Source organism: Dipteris shenzhenensis, chromosome 33 (genome assembly GCF_047967505.1).
Source record: "Dipteris shenzhenensis isolate YYH24624 ecotype China chromosome 33, Dip_SZ_1.0, whole genome shotgun sequence".
Taxonomy (NCBI): domain Eukaryota; kingdom Viridiplantae; phylum Streptophyta; class Polypodiopsida; order Gleicheniales; family Dipteridaceae; genus Dipteris; species Dipteris shenzhenensis.
In genome coordinates, this window is record NC_141628.1 from 4,231,476 (window position 1) to 4,249,412 (window position 17,937).

General features: G+C 43.1%; 1 protein-coding gene across 1 annotated transcript; it reads right to left on the bottom strand.

The window, feature by feature from the left end:
* Positions 1-15,934: 15,934 nt before the first annotated feature.
* NBP35 (nucleotide binding protein 35) lies at positions 15,935-17,563 on the bottom strand. The gene is made up of 3 exons (XM_087371665.1): positions 17,413-17,563; positions 17,231-17,332; positions 15,935-16,968 (listed from the first exon to the last, which is right to left on the bottom strand). Exons 1-3 carry the CDS (start codon positions 17,468-17,470, stop codon positions 16,055-16,057), a joined length of 1,074 nt encoding a protein of 357 aa, XP_087227791.1. The 5' UTR covers positions 17,471-17,563; the 3' UTR covers positions 15,935-16,054.
* Between the last annotated feature and the right edge of the window lie 374 nt (positions 17,564-17,937).

The following is a 17,937-nucleotide window of genomic DNA, read 5'->3' on the forward strand; positions in this document are numbered from 1 at the left end:
GACTGACCAAAGCCAGCCCACTTAACCACAATGATGCATGACAAATTACACACGGGTCAGCAAGCCAAAGGTGCCCCAAAGTGCCTCAAAGTCCATGCCACATAGGTAGTGTACTACTAGTGCAAGCAACAACAAAGTCACACTTGATGCCATTGACATGGAAATCCTGCCACAAAATCATGACACTCCCCGTGATAGACAGTCCGAGATCCACCAGAGAGTATAGCAGCTACCATGCATCAATTGCGTGAAAGTTGCCACCAAACTCCACAGGTGGCTTGCTCTAATACCATGTAAAGTCCACAACAGGAGCGCCGGCTGCTGCAGGGTCCACAAACACTACCCCTTAGCCACGTAGCCTCCTGAGCCTATCTTCTTACTTAGTCTATACATGATTATATAATGAACAGATATGCGTTAACTATAGGTTTTTTTCTGAGATTTTTAGTACTTGATCTGCAATGGCATAAGCAAAGTAAGAAAGATTTATCATGGCTTTCAAACTAAATAATTTGGAAAACAATAAAAAATAGGATATTTGTTTCATTATTTTTTATGCAAATTTGTGCCTTAGCTTTACATGTTTATGATCTTTATACATAGAATAGTCATAAGAACACTGTGGGATGTTCTCTAACCCTTAAATGTTCTATCAGGAAGCAAAAAAAAAAGCATGAGCATGTTTTTGGATTGTCTAAATAATTAGTGAAACATTATGACTAATCATGCTATATTTATGCAAAAACCACCAAAAAGCAACCACCAGGGTCACCCAAACAGTCCTAGTAGATCCTCCAAATATGAGCTCTAAAAAGGTGTAAGGGGGGAGTCTTAGTTGCCTCACCTTCAATTCACAAGAAGCTCTAGAAACAAATGAACAATGGGGGGCTAACTAGTCGCGAAATGCCCCAGCCCATAGCCAAGAAGAAGGTCCACCAACAAAAGGGGGGGGGGGCATGGGATGTTGCAAGCTCCTGGCTTTTTACAACCAGTATGAAGCCTACATGATTAGCAAACAAAGGACCTCGAGCACTAAAAACAACCAACTAGCAATCGCGCCTATGGGTGTTGCCAAAATGCTACTCCAAAACCTGAGCTATAGAGCGACCTGGAGCAACACCAAGCTAAGGCAAGACTCGAGGAGAAAGGTGCCAGAAAGGTGACCAAAGTGGTTGGGGACTATAGGGAACGGAAGTGAAAGGAGGCACAAGGAAGCAGTCTATGGTATGCTATTGCTACATTCGATATTGTCATTGTTTGCTATGCCAGAATTATACATTCTATTTAGTCATTCCATTCCACCATTATACACCTAGGCATATCCATACTAGCCCATAAATCCATGTATCTATAAATTACTTGATCTCTTACACAAACATAGATCACATGGCCAATACATAGATAGAAATTGCAAACACAAAAGTGATAATATTGTAGTATCCAACATGTGATAGTAGCAAAGCAACATAGACTATTTCAATCGGTGGCCATAAGATAAAGCTTATCAAGCATTCAAATTATACATGGTAGATTAACAAACAAATAGGAAATCAAATGATGATGACACCACCTATGCAAAAAGTAACACAATAATCTATTGAATAATGGTTGCATGGCAGCTTGCATGCAAGTATTAAAAGCTCATGGATGATGGCCAACACCCTCTACATCACTCTTCATGATTTGATTCCTATCGACATTGTTATGGGTGGCAAAAATATGAGAGCATTTTTTAGTTAGATTGCTCAATGGCATGCTTGGGGAAGAATATGTTTGTTGATAAAGATAAGTAGTTAATACAAAGCATGTATATAAATCATGTATGCTCTCTTAAAAAGAGATGATATGCTCTTTAACATGAGATGAGTCCTTCCAGGATCTCCTATGCACACAACTCTTTTAAAAGAGATGATATGATATTTTAACAAGAAAGAATATGCTCTTTAACAAGAGATGGGAATTGCTAGATCTCCTCGCCACACAATGTGTGTGTACATAACATTAAGGACACCTTTGCATAGTTTAATGCTTAGAAATATAAGAGCACAAAGTCACAACATAGAGAGGGACACAAATTAGAAGGACAATAAATAAGGAGACAAGGAATAGTTGAAAAAATTGGTGATTGGAGATGCGATTGAACAAGAAGGAGGTGGAATGATGGGAAGGAAGGAAACCCTAGAGGGATGACCCATCACCCCTCCCCCCTACTACTTCTTTGCATCCTCAAGTGTGAACTAACTGACTAGAAAGAGACAACGGCTTCCCCAAGTACATGCATCAACCTTTCTCTTGGGAGGATGTCTCTTTTCCTCCACTTCTTTCCAAAGAGGCTGACGCTCCTATCATTGCTTTAGTGCCTGCTATCTCCCAACCAGCTATGAGCCTCTAGGGTAAATAGAGGTCCACCAAAATCTTGGTTTGCATCGAGATGCCAAATTTCCTATTATCCCTCTGCAATCTGGTAGCAAATCTTTCTAGCAACCTAAGAGAAGAAGTGATTGGGGTTGAAAAGGAGCAACTTATCAACCCCAGAGGGAACCCCCACGTCTATGTCCAGATGGATGTGGCAGAGAAAATGCCAGACACTTTTTTCATCCTCAGTCAAAATGGATAGGTCTATAGGGAGCATAAGCTAGTTTATAAGAACTTACCTCAATTTTGTTTCCTATGTGGAGAGTCTAGCCATGCAGTTAAGAACTAAGCCCAAAAGAGGGGTAAGGCTAAAGTAACCCCTGAGACACCCAAGTCTACTCTCCCCCCTCCCCTCAAGATGACTGGGTCCCAAAGGGAGGATAGGATGTTAAGGCCACTGAACAACCTCCACCACTAACAGGGGAAAAGAAAAGCCAACCTCAAATCCCACAAGATGAAGGGACTAAGAAGTGAGGGTACACATTTAATTACCAAAAATAGGTTTCATGTCATCATAGATAAAGACATAGAGCATTGGATCAAGTAAATTTAGAATTGCATGGAAGATGCCAGTGATAATGTTGAAATTAGCTGGAGTGGTCAAAGGAATTTGACAGAGAAATTCATAAGGTTGATGCTATGTTCACTAACACTTAAGAGGACGATGAGTATGAGTAAGAACTCCCTCAACTCACTCAAAGTGATAAAAATTTTACAATACAAGGGAAGGCACAAGCTATTATGCACAACAAGAGAAGGCTTTCTCAGATTAAGGAAATTTATCTTTAGGTAAATAGCCCAAACCCTAAGGCTAAGAAGGGGCCCTAGAAAAATGGTAAGTGAGCCCATTTCCTTCGTGACTTTGAATGTTAGTGGATTGATGGAACCTGGTAGGGCTTATGAGATCTCTCATTAGCTAAGGGCTAACTCTCTCTCTCCTATACTCTTGGCTCTCTAGGAAGTTAAAGTTACCAATGAGGTCCTATAGCCTGGATTGAGGGCTGTGGGGATAGAGGGAGGACTTGGTTCTACATAAAACATGAGGAAGGGAGTGGAGGCACTGCTATTGGTCTTCTCTCTCACTTTGAGTAAGGATTTGTTCAAGTGAACAAAGATACTCACTAGAGATGGGTGGCTATGCAATGCCTCTTAAGAGGTGTCAAATTCACTCTAGTTCCCATTTATGCTCCTATTGGAATCCAAAGTAGAATTTTTAATTGGGATTCCACAGTGAAATAGATGGTGAAACTATTGTACTAGGAGACTTTAACATGGTGAAAAACAAAAAAGACAGGTGGTAAGACAAAGGATCAATAATTAAAGGAGCCGAACTACATGCTTGGGAGCAGTTGAAAGATTTTAACATGGTGGAAAACAAAAAAGATAGGTGACAAAGGGTCAATAATTAGAGGAGCTGAACTACATGCCTGGGAGCACTTGAAAAATTCACTACAGCTGGTTGACTCCATGCCTTAAGGGGAGTTCACTTGGAACAACAATCAAGTAAAAGATAATAGAAGAGAGGCAAAATTAATCAAAAGTTATATGTCCCAAAATTTGCTTAGCAACACCATTAAAGTTACTGGACATATTTTTACTTTTCTTTCCTGTCAGATCACAAACTAGTGTTGCTGTGATTTTGGGATAGGCTGAAGAGCACCCTCTTGGTTTAAGGCAAACCCCAAGCTTTTTCAAAATAAGACTGTGCAGACCCAGATTTGTACAATTTGGAACATTGCCTTTGTAGTAGATCAACAGTTAACTGCTAGTTACACGCAATTCAAGAAACTCAAAAATTGCTCAAAGAAGCCAAGAAATTAGAGCTAGGATGATGGACCAAATTCAGGCAGACATCTCTTAGCTAGAGCATCTAGTTAGACAAGGGGACAACATGGCTCAAGACTCTCTTATTATAGCCAAGCAAGCCCTTAGAAAATAGGAGAAGAACAACCTTAATGAGACTAAAATTTACTTTAGAGATAGGTGGGCAATGAAGATAAATAGGCCCACTAAAGAAACTTTTAAGTTGATCATAAGGAAAAGATGCAATGAAGAAATATTATTTCTTAAGAGGAAGGACCCCACACTGGTAACTTCCCTGGACGAGAACATGCAACTCATCCAAAATCACTTTAAAGACCTTCTCTCCTCCTCAATTGTACCTAATATAGAGGTAGAAAGAGCGAGGTTGAAATGCGAAAAAGCCAGACAAAAGACTATTCAAAACTTTGATAGCTTCTACTTAGAGACCCTTGGGGAGTTAAAAGAAGCTGTTGTTGATGTCATGGTTGCTAGGAAGACTTTTGAGGAAGATAGTCTTCCCATTGAATTCTATAAGGCCTTTTCGGAGATTATAAGCCCTTATCTATTGCTAGTTTGGCAGGGAAGCTTAAGAGAAGCTCAACTACCTCACCACTTGAATGGGGGGATAATTAAGCTAATTACAAAGGAATGGTGGAGAGATGAACTCGGGAACTGGAGATGTCTTACTATACTTAACTGCAGTGATACATTTTTTGCAAAGGTCCTGGCATTGAGAGTGCAGAAAAGAATGGACGAGTGGATTCTTCCTGAGCAAAAATTAAGGGAAGACACTTACTTGAAGCAATAATCAACATCTGAGAACGATGGGGTGACTTAAGATTTGTGATGGATGCCTTATTTTAAGCAGGTTTTTGGTCCATCGCTGAGGAGCTGCTCACAAGAATGCATTGCATATCTCTTCTTACATAGGAAGAATTTTGTATATCTTGAGGTAAAATTTGCATATCTTTTCTTGTATTTAAGAAATCAATTGCTTTTCAAGTTTCATATTGTCTACCACAAGTTGATTGTTCTATTGCTGATGGAATTTTTAGGTATCTTTATATTCAGAAGTTAAAGCAATTTTGGCAACAATTGCCTTAGGTTGTGTTGGTATTTATATTTATGAATATACAAAATTTTCCTCAAGTTGTTTTGGCCTTTATATTTAGAAATGTACAAATTTACCTCAAGAATATTCAGGAATGTCATAATTATAGTTTATGATCATACAGTAATATGAAAACATATAATATGAAATAGTATGCAAAATGCACTAAAATCATGCTCATAGTATGACTGAAACGTATTCTATACATATAAAGGATTATCTATACAAATAATATAGAAATATAGATATAAGTAAGAGTAAATGTATCACACAAAATCTAAAGATGCAATATTTCTAGGCCCAAACAAACGACAATTCAATGTATCGAAATATTTCTATATTTACTTAAAATGGGTACGTTTACATGCATGCCACTCATTTATAGGTTAGCAAAATTATCATTAAAAGTGTACAATTTCTATATTTATTGAAAATGGGTACGTTTACATGCATGCCACTCATTTATAGGTCAGTAAAATTATCATAAAAATTGTACAATTTGTAGTCCTTAGGGAGTGAGATTTTTTTTAAAATAAAACAGGAGAAAAAAATGGATAGAATTTTGTATATTCTTGCAAATTTGTATATTCCTGAATATCAAGACCAAAACAACCTAAGGCAAATTTTATATATTCCTAAACCAGAACAACATGAGGCAAATTTTGTATATTCTTAAATATAAAGACCAAAACAACCTGAGGCAACTGTTACCAAAATTGCTTTAACTTGTGAATACAAAGATGCCTAAGAATTCCGTCAGTGGAACAATCAACTTGTGGTAGACAATATGAATTTTGTGTACTTGAAAAGCAATCAATTTTTGAAAATACAAGGAAAGATATACAAAATTTACCTTAGGATATACCAAGCTAGACACTTTTCACTTGCCATCTCACTCATATGATAAGATAAATTTAGATTGAGGGGCTTTCAAATGAATTGCAAGCACATCTTTGGAACCTTACACCTAACAAGAGAATGCCTCAAAGGTTCTTCCGAGGTTTCGGCTACTTTAACCACATAAAGTACCTTTGCAACACAAAAAAGAAGCCTAACTCTTTAGATCGGAAGCCCTTATAGTTGTCCATCCAATTCTCACAGACAACAATGAAAGAAATAGATAAAGCAAACTTCATTAACACCTTTCAAGTGGTGCTCCTTTGTGGTATCTTGATCTCTTATTAGTCTTTTGCTACTCTACTATCTCTCAGGTTTATGTTCCATGCCAAAATTTTGTTTCCTTCGACTTTTCACTCTGATAAAATATTAGAGCGCATGCTTTGAGAAATCCTTTAGGTGACCCAACCTTTGATATGCATTGCCGTTGGTGGCTCGTTGAGCACCGAGCCACACCAAACTACAGTCTTGCTCATAGCACCCTGACATGGCCTTTTCCTTGAAGGATATAGTCATGAAGCACTATAGTTCATCACCTATTGGATGAAAATTATACACAGTTGCAAATTTTCAGGTCGACTAAAATATCAGATAGATATACCTTCATAAGACCATTCTAAGACCTAAGCTTACAAATGGTAGAAGAGAGGAAGTACACAAAAATCCCAAAAGAGAAAATTACAAAGACGAAGAACAAACTAAAAAAGCAGATAGGTACACCTTCATAAAACCAAACTAAGAATCTAAGCACATACACGTGAGTATTGATTAACTCCATCATGAATAGATGGACAAGAAGCTATGATGTCCACAGTCATGTCATCAGCACCCAATAGTAGGTGCAGGCTGGTTGAGAGCATCTGAGAATTGAGTCCATATCGTTGCCTTAGAGGCAAGAGACAAACTTAGTCATGATGAAACATCAAAATAAAGAATTAAATAGAGACCCCAACCCAAAACAGAAAAGCATATTTAGAAATAAATAAAAATAGATATACATGCGGGCACACACATACACACTCACATTGTAAAGATAGTCATTGGGACATATGCACGCTCGAAGGATATATTTATTAAGTACAACAACTCATCAAAAAAATATTAGGAAACAAACCAACACACATACACACATGTATACTTCCCCAACTATGAATTATTCTTTTATGGACCCCCAGTGAAATCTCCCCTTTATAATCTCTTTTTAATCGCCCCACACACCAAGCACACTTATCCTCCCATACCTCCACTAATCCCTTTTCAACCCATGCACTCATTCGATCCTTAGTCCCCTTGTGACTTAAACTTCTTTTTAAAATGAATTATAATTTTTTTTAAATATAGTTATCTAAGAATCCATATGGTTGTCTATATTCCTAGGTAAAGCGATAACAAGCCGGGGAAAACATGCATTACCTGTCTACCCAAATGTAAATATGATGTTCTAACACCTAGTTTGTTTGGATGGTGGTAGATAAGTGGACCTTGGCCTCAAAACATGGACTTCCTGAGGATTCGACATTTATCTTTTTTCAATATTATGTTTGTCAAACTGAATATTATTTAAAATTTTTAATTTTGGTGGAGATTTTTGCAAACTTTGGTTGTTGCATTTTTCAACTTAGATGTCTCAAATATTTTTTCCTTATATGCTCTCCTTATAATCGTGAGACACAATGCTTGCCAAATCTTGAATGAAAATATTACCTTGTTGCAAGATTTGCATGTGCGCTAAATTGATAAATAGTATTCCCCTATAAGTATCTAATCTTATGAATAATAGAACAAAGTTAAGAAAAACCCCAAAAAATAAAATAAAAGGAAGAGAAACAAATGAACACCCACACATATATGTGTGAAATATTCACATTTGAGGATTCAGCTCAAAACGTGCAAGATCACCAATACATAGCATGGACAAGAAGCATTGAAATCTCTACTCATGTCATGAGCACTCAAAGAGTAATTGCATGGACAGAAGCAATGATGTCCCTATTGATGTCATCAGCACTCAAATAGTAATTGCAAGCTCGTAAAGAAAACAAACAAGTCAAGTTTTTATCACTTCTTCGGAAGTAATGGGCTCATAAAGAACAAGCCAACCAAGCTCTATCAATTTTTAGAGGTAATGGGTAGACTTGGTCATGATAATGGTTACCACCATTAGACATTAAAATAAAGACTTAAACAGAGACAACCACCTTAAAGACATCAATTAAAACAAACATGCATGCATGCAAGCCAACCCACACATTCACATGATGAAACATAGTGTAGAACAAAAGCTTGTTACCACTTGGATCAAAATCTAAGATTGTTGCAAGAGATTTTAAAAAAACCAACAAACCAACACACACACACACACACACACACACACACATACACACACATAGAAGCACATGCATGTGCAAACTTCACCAACTTTGTGTCCATCTCAAAATAGGCCTAAGGGATCTTTGGACAGAGAGTCTACATAAGCTCGAGGAGCACAAGGGCTTAGAGATCTAGAGGTGCCCAGCATATATTAGGACATTTTGGTAATGTATTATGTCCAATTTGTGGATGGAGATATACAAGTGTTGCTTCTATATTTGTACTGCCTATTATAGTTTGCACACACACAATTACAATTGTGAAGTATACATAGTGAATGAAGTTTGGTCCCATAGTGAAGCACTTCCGCATGTAATTCCTATGCTCATCTATTAGTCTTCTATTGCGGGATACCCTCTAGTGGGATTTCCAATTTCTAACAGTTTCGTCATTACTTTTCTTATATTATAGCCCTTTCTGAGAAGTAATAGGATTAAATTACTAAATTGAGAGATAAATGTACTCTTGTGCAAAGATGAGAGAACCTATAGAATTGAGAAATGATCACTCCATATTTAGCCATATTAGAGATGTTTGAGTCAATGTGATGCATTCGTATGATATTCAACATAGGATACTCAGTTTATTATTATTAGTCAAAAATTTTCTAAACCTAAGGATGATTGAGTAATGCTAAGGTCCAAGAAATTACAATAACCTCCACTAGTTGTAGAATTTTGCAAAGAAAGGAAACTTCTATTAATGTGCCTGAAAAAACCCCCCATACAAATCAGCAATCAAAATAATGATGATGGTAAGTACAAAGAGAAAAGCATGGCTTTGTAGGACCAACCTACCGGTAATCCCAACTAGCTGCCTAGGGACTGTCTAGGACAGGGGCTAACAACTAGGAAGGTGGCCTATACACCCAGCAGATATCTCCTGCCGAGAATGTGTCTGTTGGCCAAACGTTCCCACCGCCCGACGGTTCTATGTGAGTCCGGCACACCTTGCTCCCAACTGGCATGCAGAGTGAAGATGATGTCTTGCCAAATGGCTACTAATGTAGCTGTCGGTAAAACCCGTTACCCTCCCATCATTGGACTGCAACGGGAGACCTAGATGTTCCAGGCAATGATGTTGGCCATTGTCTCCCAAACACTATCCTTCGGCAAGTGTTGCAGCGGGTGAGTGTGAAACGGTGGTACTACGTCGAGAAACTCAATCCGAAGACCTGCTCACCATGAATCTTATACACTGGTGAGACCGAATCAATAGAGAAAGCATGGCGTCCCTCTGTGAGCCACGCCACCTTCCCCCACGTGAAATCTCTCTGCATCCTCTATGTCCTGGCCACAACCCAGAAAGCTGCTGCCCAAATGCTCTATGCCACCGGACACCTCCATAAGCAGTGTGGGATCTTCTCCAACAGCTTCTTTGTGCAACGAGTGCATTTGCCATTTACCCGCATCTGCTCCAACCAGAGATCAATAGGTAGACCCTCATGAGCAACTATCCAAAAGAAGTACAATATCTTTCATGGCTTAGGTTGGACCATAATCGTGGCTAGAAGCCCTGGGAACCTCCTGCTTTAGCCAATGTCGCTCCCTCAAAGGAGTCCATGTTGCTGCCTCTAACTGAATGCATCTGCCAATACGTGTCATGTACGAAAAGAAAGGCACCTCCTCTATCTTGCCAGAGTGCCCCTATCGTACTAGCCAAACCCACTCCCCTGGGTCCCACTGGATATCTCAAAGGGGCCTGCCCTCCCACAGCCAGAGATGCCAAACCACACCCTCTGGGCTGCATAGGACCGTGGTCGGATCTATCATACTTTGCCCAGGCGGCCAACCACCCTGATCCTTTACCACTCTAAATCCTCCAAGTCTGCTAGCTCCTCCCACTCCCTCTCTAACTCACCCTGCAGGAGCTTGGCAGGACCCACCCTATAAAACCTGCGAGACGGATGAATCCCAAATGCTCTCTAAAGAACAGGACCTTGAGAGGCACCCCTATCCGTAAGGACTAACCGTCCCAGCAGTGGGGTATCAAGAGACTGCGCAGCCCCTCCCACCATGACTCAAGGATCGCTGCATCAATCTCTGCCACCCGTATACCTGCTCCTTGCATATGAGAAAGTGCATGTATCCTTGCCTTTGGGTCCCTAAGGAGTTATCTCTAGGCCCCAAAGGATCTCGTAGGCCACTGTCCCACTGTGCCCACCCAATGTGCATCCTCTACCCTAGCATTCGTCCTTCTGTATCTCTGACCTCCGGGTGCCAAAGAATCGATTGTCTCTTGAACTACTCCCTGCAGGAAGGCCTGGCTCGGATGAGTCCTCTGAGACCCTGCGACATACCCTAATCAAGCTCCTCATGAATGGGGAGCCCTTCCCTTTGAGCGGTGCCTCTGAGAATTGAGCGGTGCCTTTGAGAAGATCCATCTGTAAGATTGTTGCCATTGACCATCTATTTGGGAGGTATTCCTGAGAAGCCCCCCCTGTAGGAGGAGCTTCGAGGGTTCTGTGCTAGGTGTGAGACCCTGAACCACTAGCTTGCCGAGGAGTGCCCGGCTTTGAATCTCCAAGTCTATGATGCCAAACCAACCACGTCTTTATGGGAGGATCACTATCTGCCAAGCCACCCTAGCCCTAGTGTTCTGTGTGCCATCCGAGCCCACACCCAAAGAAAGTTCTGCACCAATCCTCTAAGCTATCCCATCCAACCCCTATGGAAACTCCAGCATGAAGCAATGTATCAAGACGAGAGCTCTGCCTATCGAGAAGCTCATCCTCCTATTGGATCAGGAGCCGCATGCCTGAAAGAACCACGGCCTGGGAGTGTAGAAAATAACCCATGGCCTCCGCCACAAAGAGGAAAAGGAAGGGGGCTAGAGGACAGCCCTATCGAATCGAGCGAAATAGAGGAAATGCCTCTCCTGTGTGGCCACAGATGGTCACCTGACTACAACTCCCTGCTTAGAGGACTGAAACCCCTTGGATCCATCTCTCTGAAAAGCCCAATCTCCTCATCGTTCCCTCCAAGAAAGACCACTCCACCCTATCATTTGCCTTCTTGAAGTCCAAGAGAAGGATAGCAAGAGGCTGAACCTTCTCGCGGGCCCAATCTACTGCCTCCCAAAAAGTAAAAATGTTGTCCAGGAAACTGCGTGCCTAAACAAACCCAGTTTGTGTATCATGGTGGATGATGACTGGAAGGTGGGGCCTCAACCTCAAACTCAAGTCCTTGGCCAAGATCTTATAAGTAGTGTCTAGAAGGGTAATCAGCCTCCACTACTGAATGTCCGACCTTCCCCCCCCCCCCCCCCCTCTTCAAGAGTAAGCAGATCCAACCGTGACTCATGGACCGAGCGAGGGAAATTGTGTCAAAAATCTCCTGGTAGGCCCATTGGAGCAAAGTGCAGATATGCTCCTAGAAGAAACAAAAGAGAGTCGGAGTCTGACCATCCTCCCTTGGGCACTTCTAGGGGGGAGGGCCTTAAGGACTTCCCAGAGCTCCTCCTCTGTGAAAGGGGCCTCTAGGCATCTGCTCAAGCTCGGAGAGACCACCACTGGAACTTGCTCCCACACTGCCTCTCTAGCCATAAGAGACGCTGGGGACGACTCCTCTGTTTGGAACAATTGACTGTAGAACTCCGCAATCATCTCTAAAATCCATGGGGGTCCGTCTGTATCTGTCCCTATGCATCCCTCAGTCATTGCAGCTGCGTCCCTGCTGAGTGGGGCACGATGACCAGGAAAATTTGATGAGTCATCCTGTTGCACCCATCTGGCGAGGGAAGATTGGTACGAGAACTTGGCATTCCGTGCCTCCAACTCCGGCAAAATCAACCTCGCGGACACGTATCTCTCGTCGAGCCACTACGAGCCTTTTTGAGGCGCTGTATAGAGGCCAAATTCCTCCTCCGAGCTCTCTCTCTCTCTTGCTAGGCAAGCCTCCTCGTAAGTGCCTGGGATTGTGGCTCTGTGCTACTCCTCTGGATTGCCTCCGCTACCCAAGCTGCCCATCCTGCCGGGGGGCCTGGCTCTGGTTGCTACCAGATCATGGCTACGAAGTGCTTGACCTCTACCTCCTGAAGGAGTCTGTCTAGAATACAAAACCCCTTTTGGGGGAGATCTGGATGGAACAGCTCGAGGTGAAGTATGATTGGACAGTGTGGTATCCACTAATATGCCCATGGAACCCCCTCTGTGAGTGTGTAGCAGGGGACAGGGACAAGTGACGAGGGTGATAACCACCGAGGGGCTTGGGGGGGGGGGGCGAGCGGAGTGGGGGTGGCTGGTGGATTCGGAGGGCGACCGAGGGGGGGAAACGGATCGTGAGGGTGGGGAGGACAAGGGGTGAAGGCTCCATTGAAAAGATGAGGGTGCCCGCTACTGTGGTAGGGCCTACTGGCGTTGTCGCTCCTCCCCCGTCTCTTGAGAGGGTCTCCTTGGGGGAGCCTCTGTCATCAGTACATCTAGCTCCTGTTGTTGCGGTGTGGGTTGTCTACCTGGATGCTCAACACTTGAGGGATCACCTTGGAAGCAAGAACCCTCTCTACCTGCGAGGGGGGATGACCTGTGGGTGGGTCCGATGACTGCTCCTCTTGAGGGGAGGAGGCTGACTCACGCTCCATCCGCTCCCTCCCTCGCCCTGCGTCTGTCTCTCCGTCTTCAACTGTTCGGAGCCTGCTTGTTTAGCTTCTTTCCTTTTATCGGGATCCACTTGCCCTCCGAGGGCGTCACCCCGACTCCTGCTAGGGCTGCTTGGGAGAGCATTGGGCCCTCTCCTCCTGTGTCTCAACACTACTAACCCTGACTAACCTGTGAAGGAGGGGGGGGAGGACGTCTCTATCCTCTAGGGCACATGCTAGGTGTCCCACCTGTCTGCACCGTAGGCACTGTCCAGGGAGTCGAGAAGTCTCTACCCTCTACGTGATCCTCCATCCAGGGTCTCAAGAAGAATCACCTTCGGGAGGGACTTTGGCTATCCTGAGCCTGGGAACCCCATCATCGGCTACTACTGAAGCTGTTGTAACCGGAGAGGAGTCCAACACAGTGACAAAGGCCCCCCATATGGAAGGAAGAACAGACGTGTACTCCCTTGGAAGCCCGAGAAGCGGAGCGTCATCGGAAAGCAAGGGACATGATGTGGCATATCCATATCCTCCACCATGAAACCATGGTACTACGGGATAAGGGAGACCAAGTATGGACCCACGAAGATAGACTTTGCTCCACAAGGGCCTGTGAAGTGGTTGGCCAGCTCAACTAGAGGAGAAAGACGCCCCTGCCCATAGATAGCAACCTCCTGAATATGGTCACCATCTAGCGCTAAACTTACCTGAAGCCACTCTTGAATCTGCCTCCTCGAGGGTGTCAAACCCACAATCCGTCCTACCACTGCTCTGTCCTGAAGAGGGTGCACTGCATGCTGAACTTCTTGTTTGTCTGAGAGGGAGAGGCAAATCTTAACAGCTTTGGCAGCTGCCATGAGAGCTCCTCTAGCCAGACCAAGGGGTCATCGTTAACACTCTGTTCCCCAAAAAAAAACCACTAACGCTTTGCTACCAAACGAGGGAAGGAAAAACCAAAGACGACCTGCTTGCCAGAGGAATGCAAGCTAGGCGGGCTGCAAGTGCAGTCCAAAAAAGCAATAACTGGAGCCTAGCTTCAAGGTGAAACTCCTCCCTAGAACGTGTAGTATCTGTCGCCCAGTAATCTGCTGCTTGACACTGAAGTGATCCTGAGGTGCGAGCTCTCCGTACAAACTCACCAATGCTGGGTCTATCCGGAGACTAATAACCTTTGCAAGGCGCCCACAAGTCGAATGAGGGGGGTTGCTTGCAACTGTAGGGGCAACGAGCGACACAATGCAGGGGGAGAGAAGCCGCAACAACAAGGCTTAGGGGGTGTGAGGGCGCTGTAGCACTGGCGATGGCAAGGGGAAGAGAGGCGCTAGGCAGTAAGGCTACGGCAATAGGGGTTACAGCAAGCAAGCAGGTCCAAGAACACATGAACTCTCCCCCCAAGAAAAAGTCAATTTAAGAGTTTGGAACTTCGTACATAAAATCTTTAAAGTTCGGAATGTCTGTATGAATCTCCTAACCTGACTTTGTTTATTTCAAGGCTCACAAGAGATCAACCGCTGCATAAACTCAAATTCGTTAAGAAAAAGGTAGAAGTTTGCTAAGAAAACGGCACAGTTAATGCCTTCCGTCGGTGAAAACATTTCTTGATGTCATCTATCAAGCCAAAAGAGAGAATTTTGCTCATACTTGTTCTCTGTTCCTTGCAATTAGCTTCTATGCCACCAGTGGTAAACAACCATCAGTCAATTTGCGGTCTTGGAATGATATTGTATCAATCTCTCCATGCACAATGCCTCAATTGGGATGTTATCCATCTCTAATACTATGATGGAGTAGGGTTTGGTGTTCTTGACTCCAAGAAAGCTGGCTATGAAAAATTTCCACTTCTAGATAAAAGGGGAGAGACTACCTACCTCCCTATACCTCTCTACCCCCCTACGAAAAGACTTGGACTTCTAGTACATCAAAGAAGTATTTCTTCAATCACCAACACCAAATTTCTGCCTATCTACATGTCTTCTCAAAGGCATAGTAGCTCGTCTCTTATCCATGCATTGTTGCTATCTCTGATTCGAAAAATACGAAGGTATTTGAAGGTATTTGAATGTATTGACTATCTCATTTCTCTTGCCATGAAAAGTCATCAAGGGTTTGTCTTAATGAACATAACCTTAGTTCTCTCAATGTTTAATTGCAGGCAACAAAATTCACCCAGAACCACCATAGCTTTTGGGCATTCTGTTCATTTTTGGCTGACAGTACCAAATCATCAAGCATATAGTATAGATAAGGTACGTGTGAGCCTGCCAATGGAGGGTCGTAAAAGGCATTCATGGGCTGCAATTTATTGACCAGCTCCTCTAATTGATCAATGCATGGATCGAACAGCATTGGGGAAAGAAGGCAACCCTTCTTGACTCGAGAATTCCTCTGAAAGTGTCTCCCCAAGAAGATCTTGCCTCCCACCCTCTCACTAAGCCCTACCATACCATGCATATGCTCAATAGAAACCCCCCACCTCAGCCATCCTCTCAGTCAGTTTTCAATTCAATGATAATATGCATTGCATGGAAAGGCAATATTGACCTTTCCTGAAAAATAGGGGAAAAAACGGATGATGAGCATCCAATTACAGGTTTACATATAAATGAAATAAAAAATCTTTTACAGCACCTACCAAAGCTCAACCACAATGCTTTCAGCACCTTACAAAATCATATCCTCGATTAAAAAGTGCCTCCATCACACAAGGATAACATCTCTGTGTACAGTTGTGCTCAATTCCCAGGAAACAACGCTCACCATAGCAGCATGGATGCACTTATGCATAAGCCAAGTAGGGGTGCATATACCCAAATTTTTTTGGTTTGACAGAGTTGGCACAAATGTTTAATAAACATAGTTTCTGAAAGATAAACTGTACAGCTACCTGCCATTCGCTTCAACAACTGTCAAAACCTTATCAATTATTCTATTCAGAAATGGAGCGCTGGATCCAGACTTATTGTCTGTAAAACAAGATCTTCCTTCTTCAGCTGCTCGACTTAACTCTGGGTCCAAAGGCACCCTTCCAAGAAAAGGGACCTTCATGTCCTTGGCCATCTTCTCAGCACCTCCCCCCAAAACATAGAAAACTTCTGAAAAAGCATAAACTGAGCGCAGATGAGGAGAATGCTGTAAAAGCTCTTCCAAAACATTACTAGTGACGTCCTCCTCTTCACCATCATCCTTTATATTCTTGAACTTCAAACTAGATAATGGCTGCAGCAGCCCACTCATGTTCTCGACCACACCAAGGACTGGAATTCCAACTTTCTTGCAGAAATTAATCTCCTTTCTGACATCAATGATTGATACCTCCTGTGGCGTTGTTACAATGATTGCACCATCCACGTTTGTTGCCTTGAGGTATTGGGCAATAGAAATATGTTCATCCGAAGTCCCTGGTGGCGCATCTACAATCAGATAATCTAAATCTCCCCAGTAAACGTCCTTCAAAAACTGTTTTATCAACCCATTTTTGCGTGGCCCTCTCCAGATGACCGCCTCATCAGGATCCGGTAACATAAAACCAATGGACATGACACCCAAATTATCTTCCACATACACAGGTGACCAGCCAAGATTGCTCTGATGAATCTCTTGACCCTCAAGTCCAAGCATTTTTGGGATACTAGGGCCACAGATATCGATATCAAGTAAACCAACCTGTTTATCCTTCGCTGCTAATGCAAACGATAGCTGTGACGCAAAAGTACTTTTTCCAACTCCACCTTTTCCAGACAGTATTAGAATTTTGTGCTTCACAGTCTGCATTCGCTCAGCGATTTGAACCAAATCTGCCGCCAGAGTAAACATAAGAATTGTCAGCCAGGTTCTGGGATAAACAAAGAAATGGAATAATAGACAGCTGCTCGTCAACTTAAACTCACGTAAAGTGTAAAGCTCCATTCTACGTTCTGAATTTACAATTTACGCCCACCAAAGGTATGGAAGCATGATAGAAGATATCCAAGAAAGACGGTTGGCAATAAAAGAGAATTGTGTGAACGTGTATTCAACGGGGCACAGACAAATAAAATTGGAGTAAGAGGATGTTGCCTGGGTCAGGGCCTTTGGGGGCCGTGGCGCATGCTTGTTGATTGGGGCAGCCATCGCAAGCTGCAGCTTTACCGGCCGCCTCAGCTTGAGTTCCAGGGCAATCTGCGAAGAAGAAGAAAACGGTGAGAGAGACAGAAACAGACGAACAGTTGCCAAGGCAGAGGTGGAAAAGAGATTCTCACGCGCGTTGGCATCTTCGGGGACGTCACCGAGGGGCTGTGAGGATCCGTTTTCCGTCATGAAAGCTGAAGGCGATCACTGAGAATGAAATGGCTGTGGCTATGGGTATGGCTATGGCGATCAGTGCTGTGGCTATGGCGGTGAAGAAGAAGAAGATGGTCACCAAAAATAAAGAAGAAGAACATGGGTTTTATAACTTGACCTTAACCTTACCATTCCAATTAAGAGTCTGAACCTGCCAATAACAACCCAGCTCGAACCCACTATGTCTTCCCTGCCTGAACATGGACGGACGTCCTCCGAAATGAGTTCCTTTGAGGCAGGCGGACGGACGGTCTGAACCTACGGGAAGGGCCTAGTCAACCTGTACCTCGAAATTGGTTTTGGGCTAGCCCCCCCACTCCACAGCAAGGGCCCAAGGAGCAACCACGTTTGCAACCACTTACAGCAAGCAATCTTATAGCTAAAGGCCTTCCTGGCTCACACGTCATACTTCATGCACACACGTGTGGAAAATCGCACGTAAA

Excerpts from the sequence above, each read along its gene's own strand:
- NBP35 (XM_087371665.1), bottom strand. The coding sequence starts at position 17,470 with ATGACGGAAAACGGATCCTCACAGCCCCTCGGTGACGTCCCCGAAGAT. Across the intron at positions 17,333-17,412 it reads CCCCGAAGATGCCAACGCGC|ATTGCCCTGGAACTCAAGCT; the intron begins GTGAGAATCTCT and ends TCTTCTTCGCAG. Across the intron at positions 16,969-17,230 it reads CCCCAAAGGCCCTGACCCAG|ATTTGGTTCAAATCGCTGAG; the intron begins GCAACATCCTCT and ends CTCTGGCGGCAG.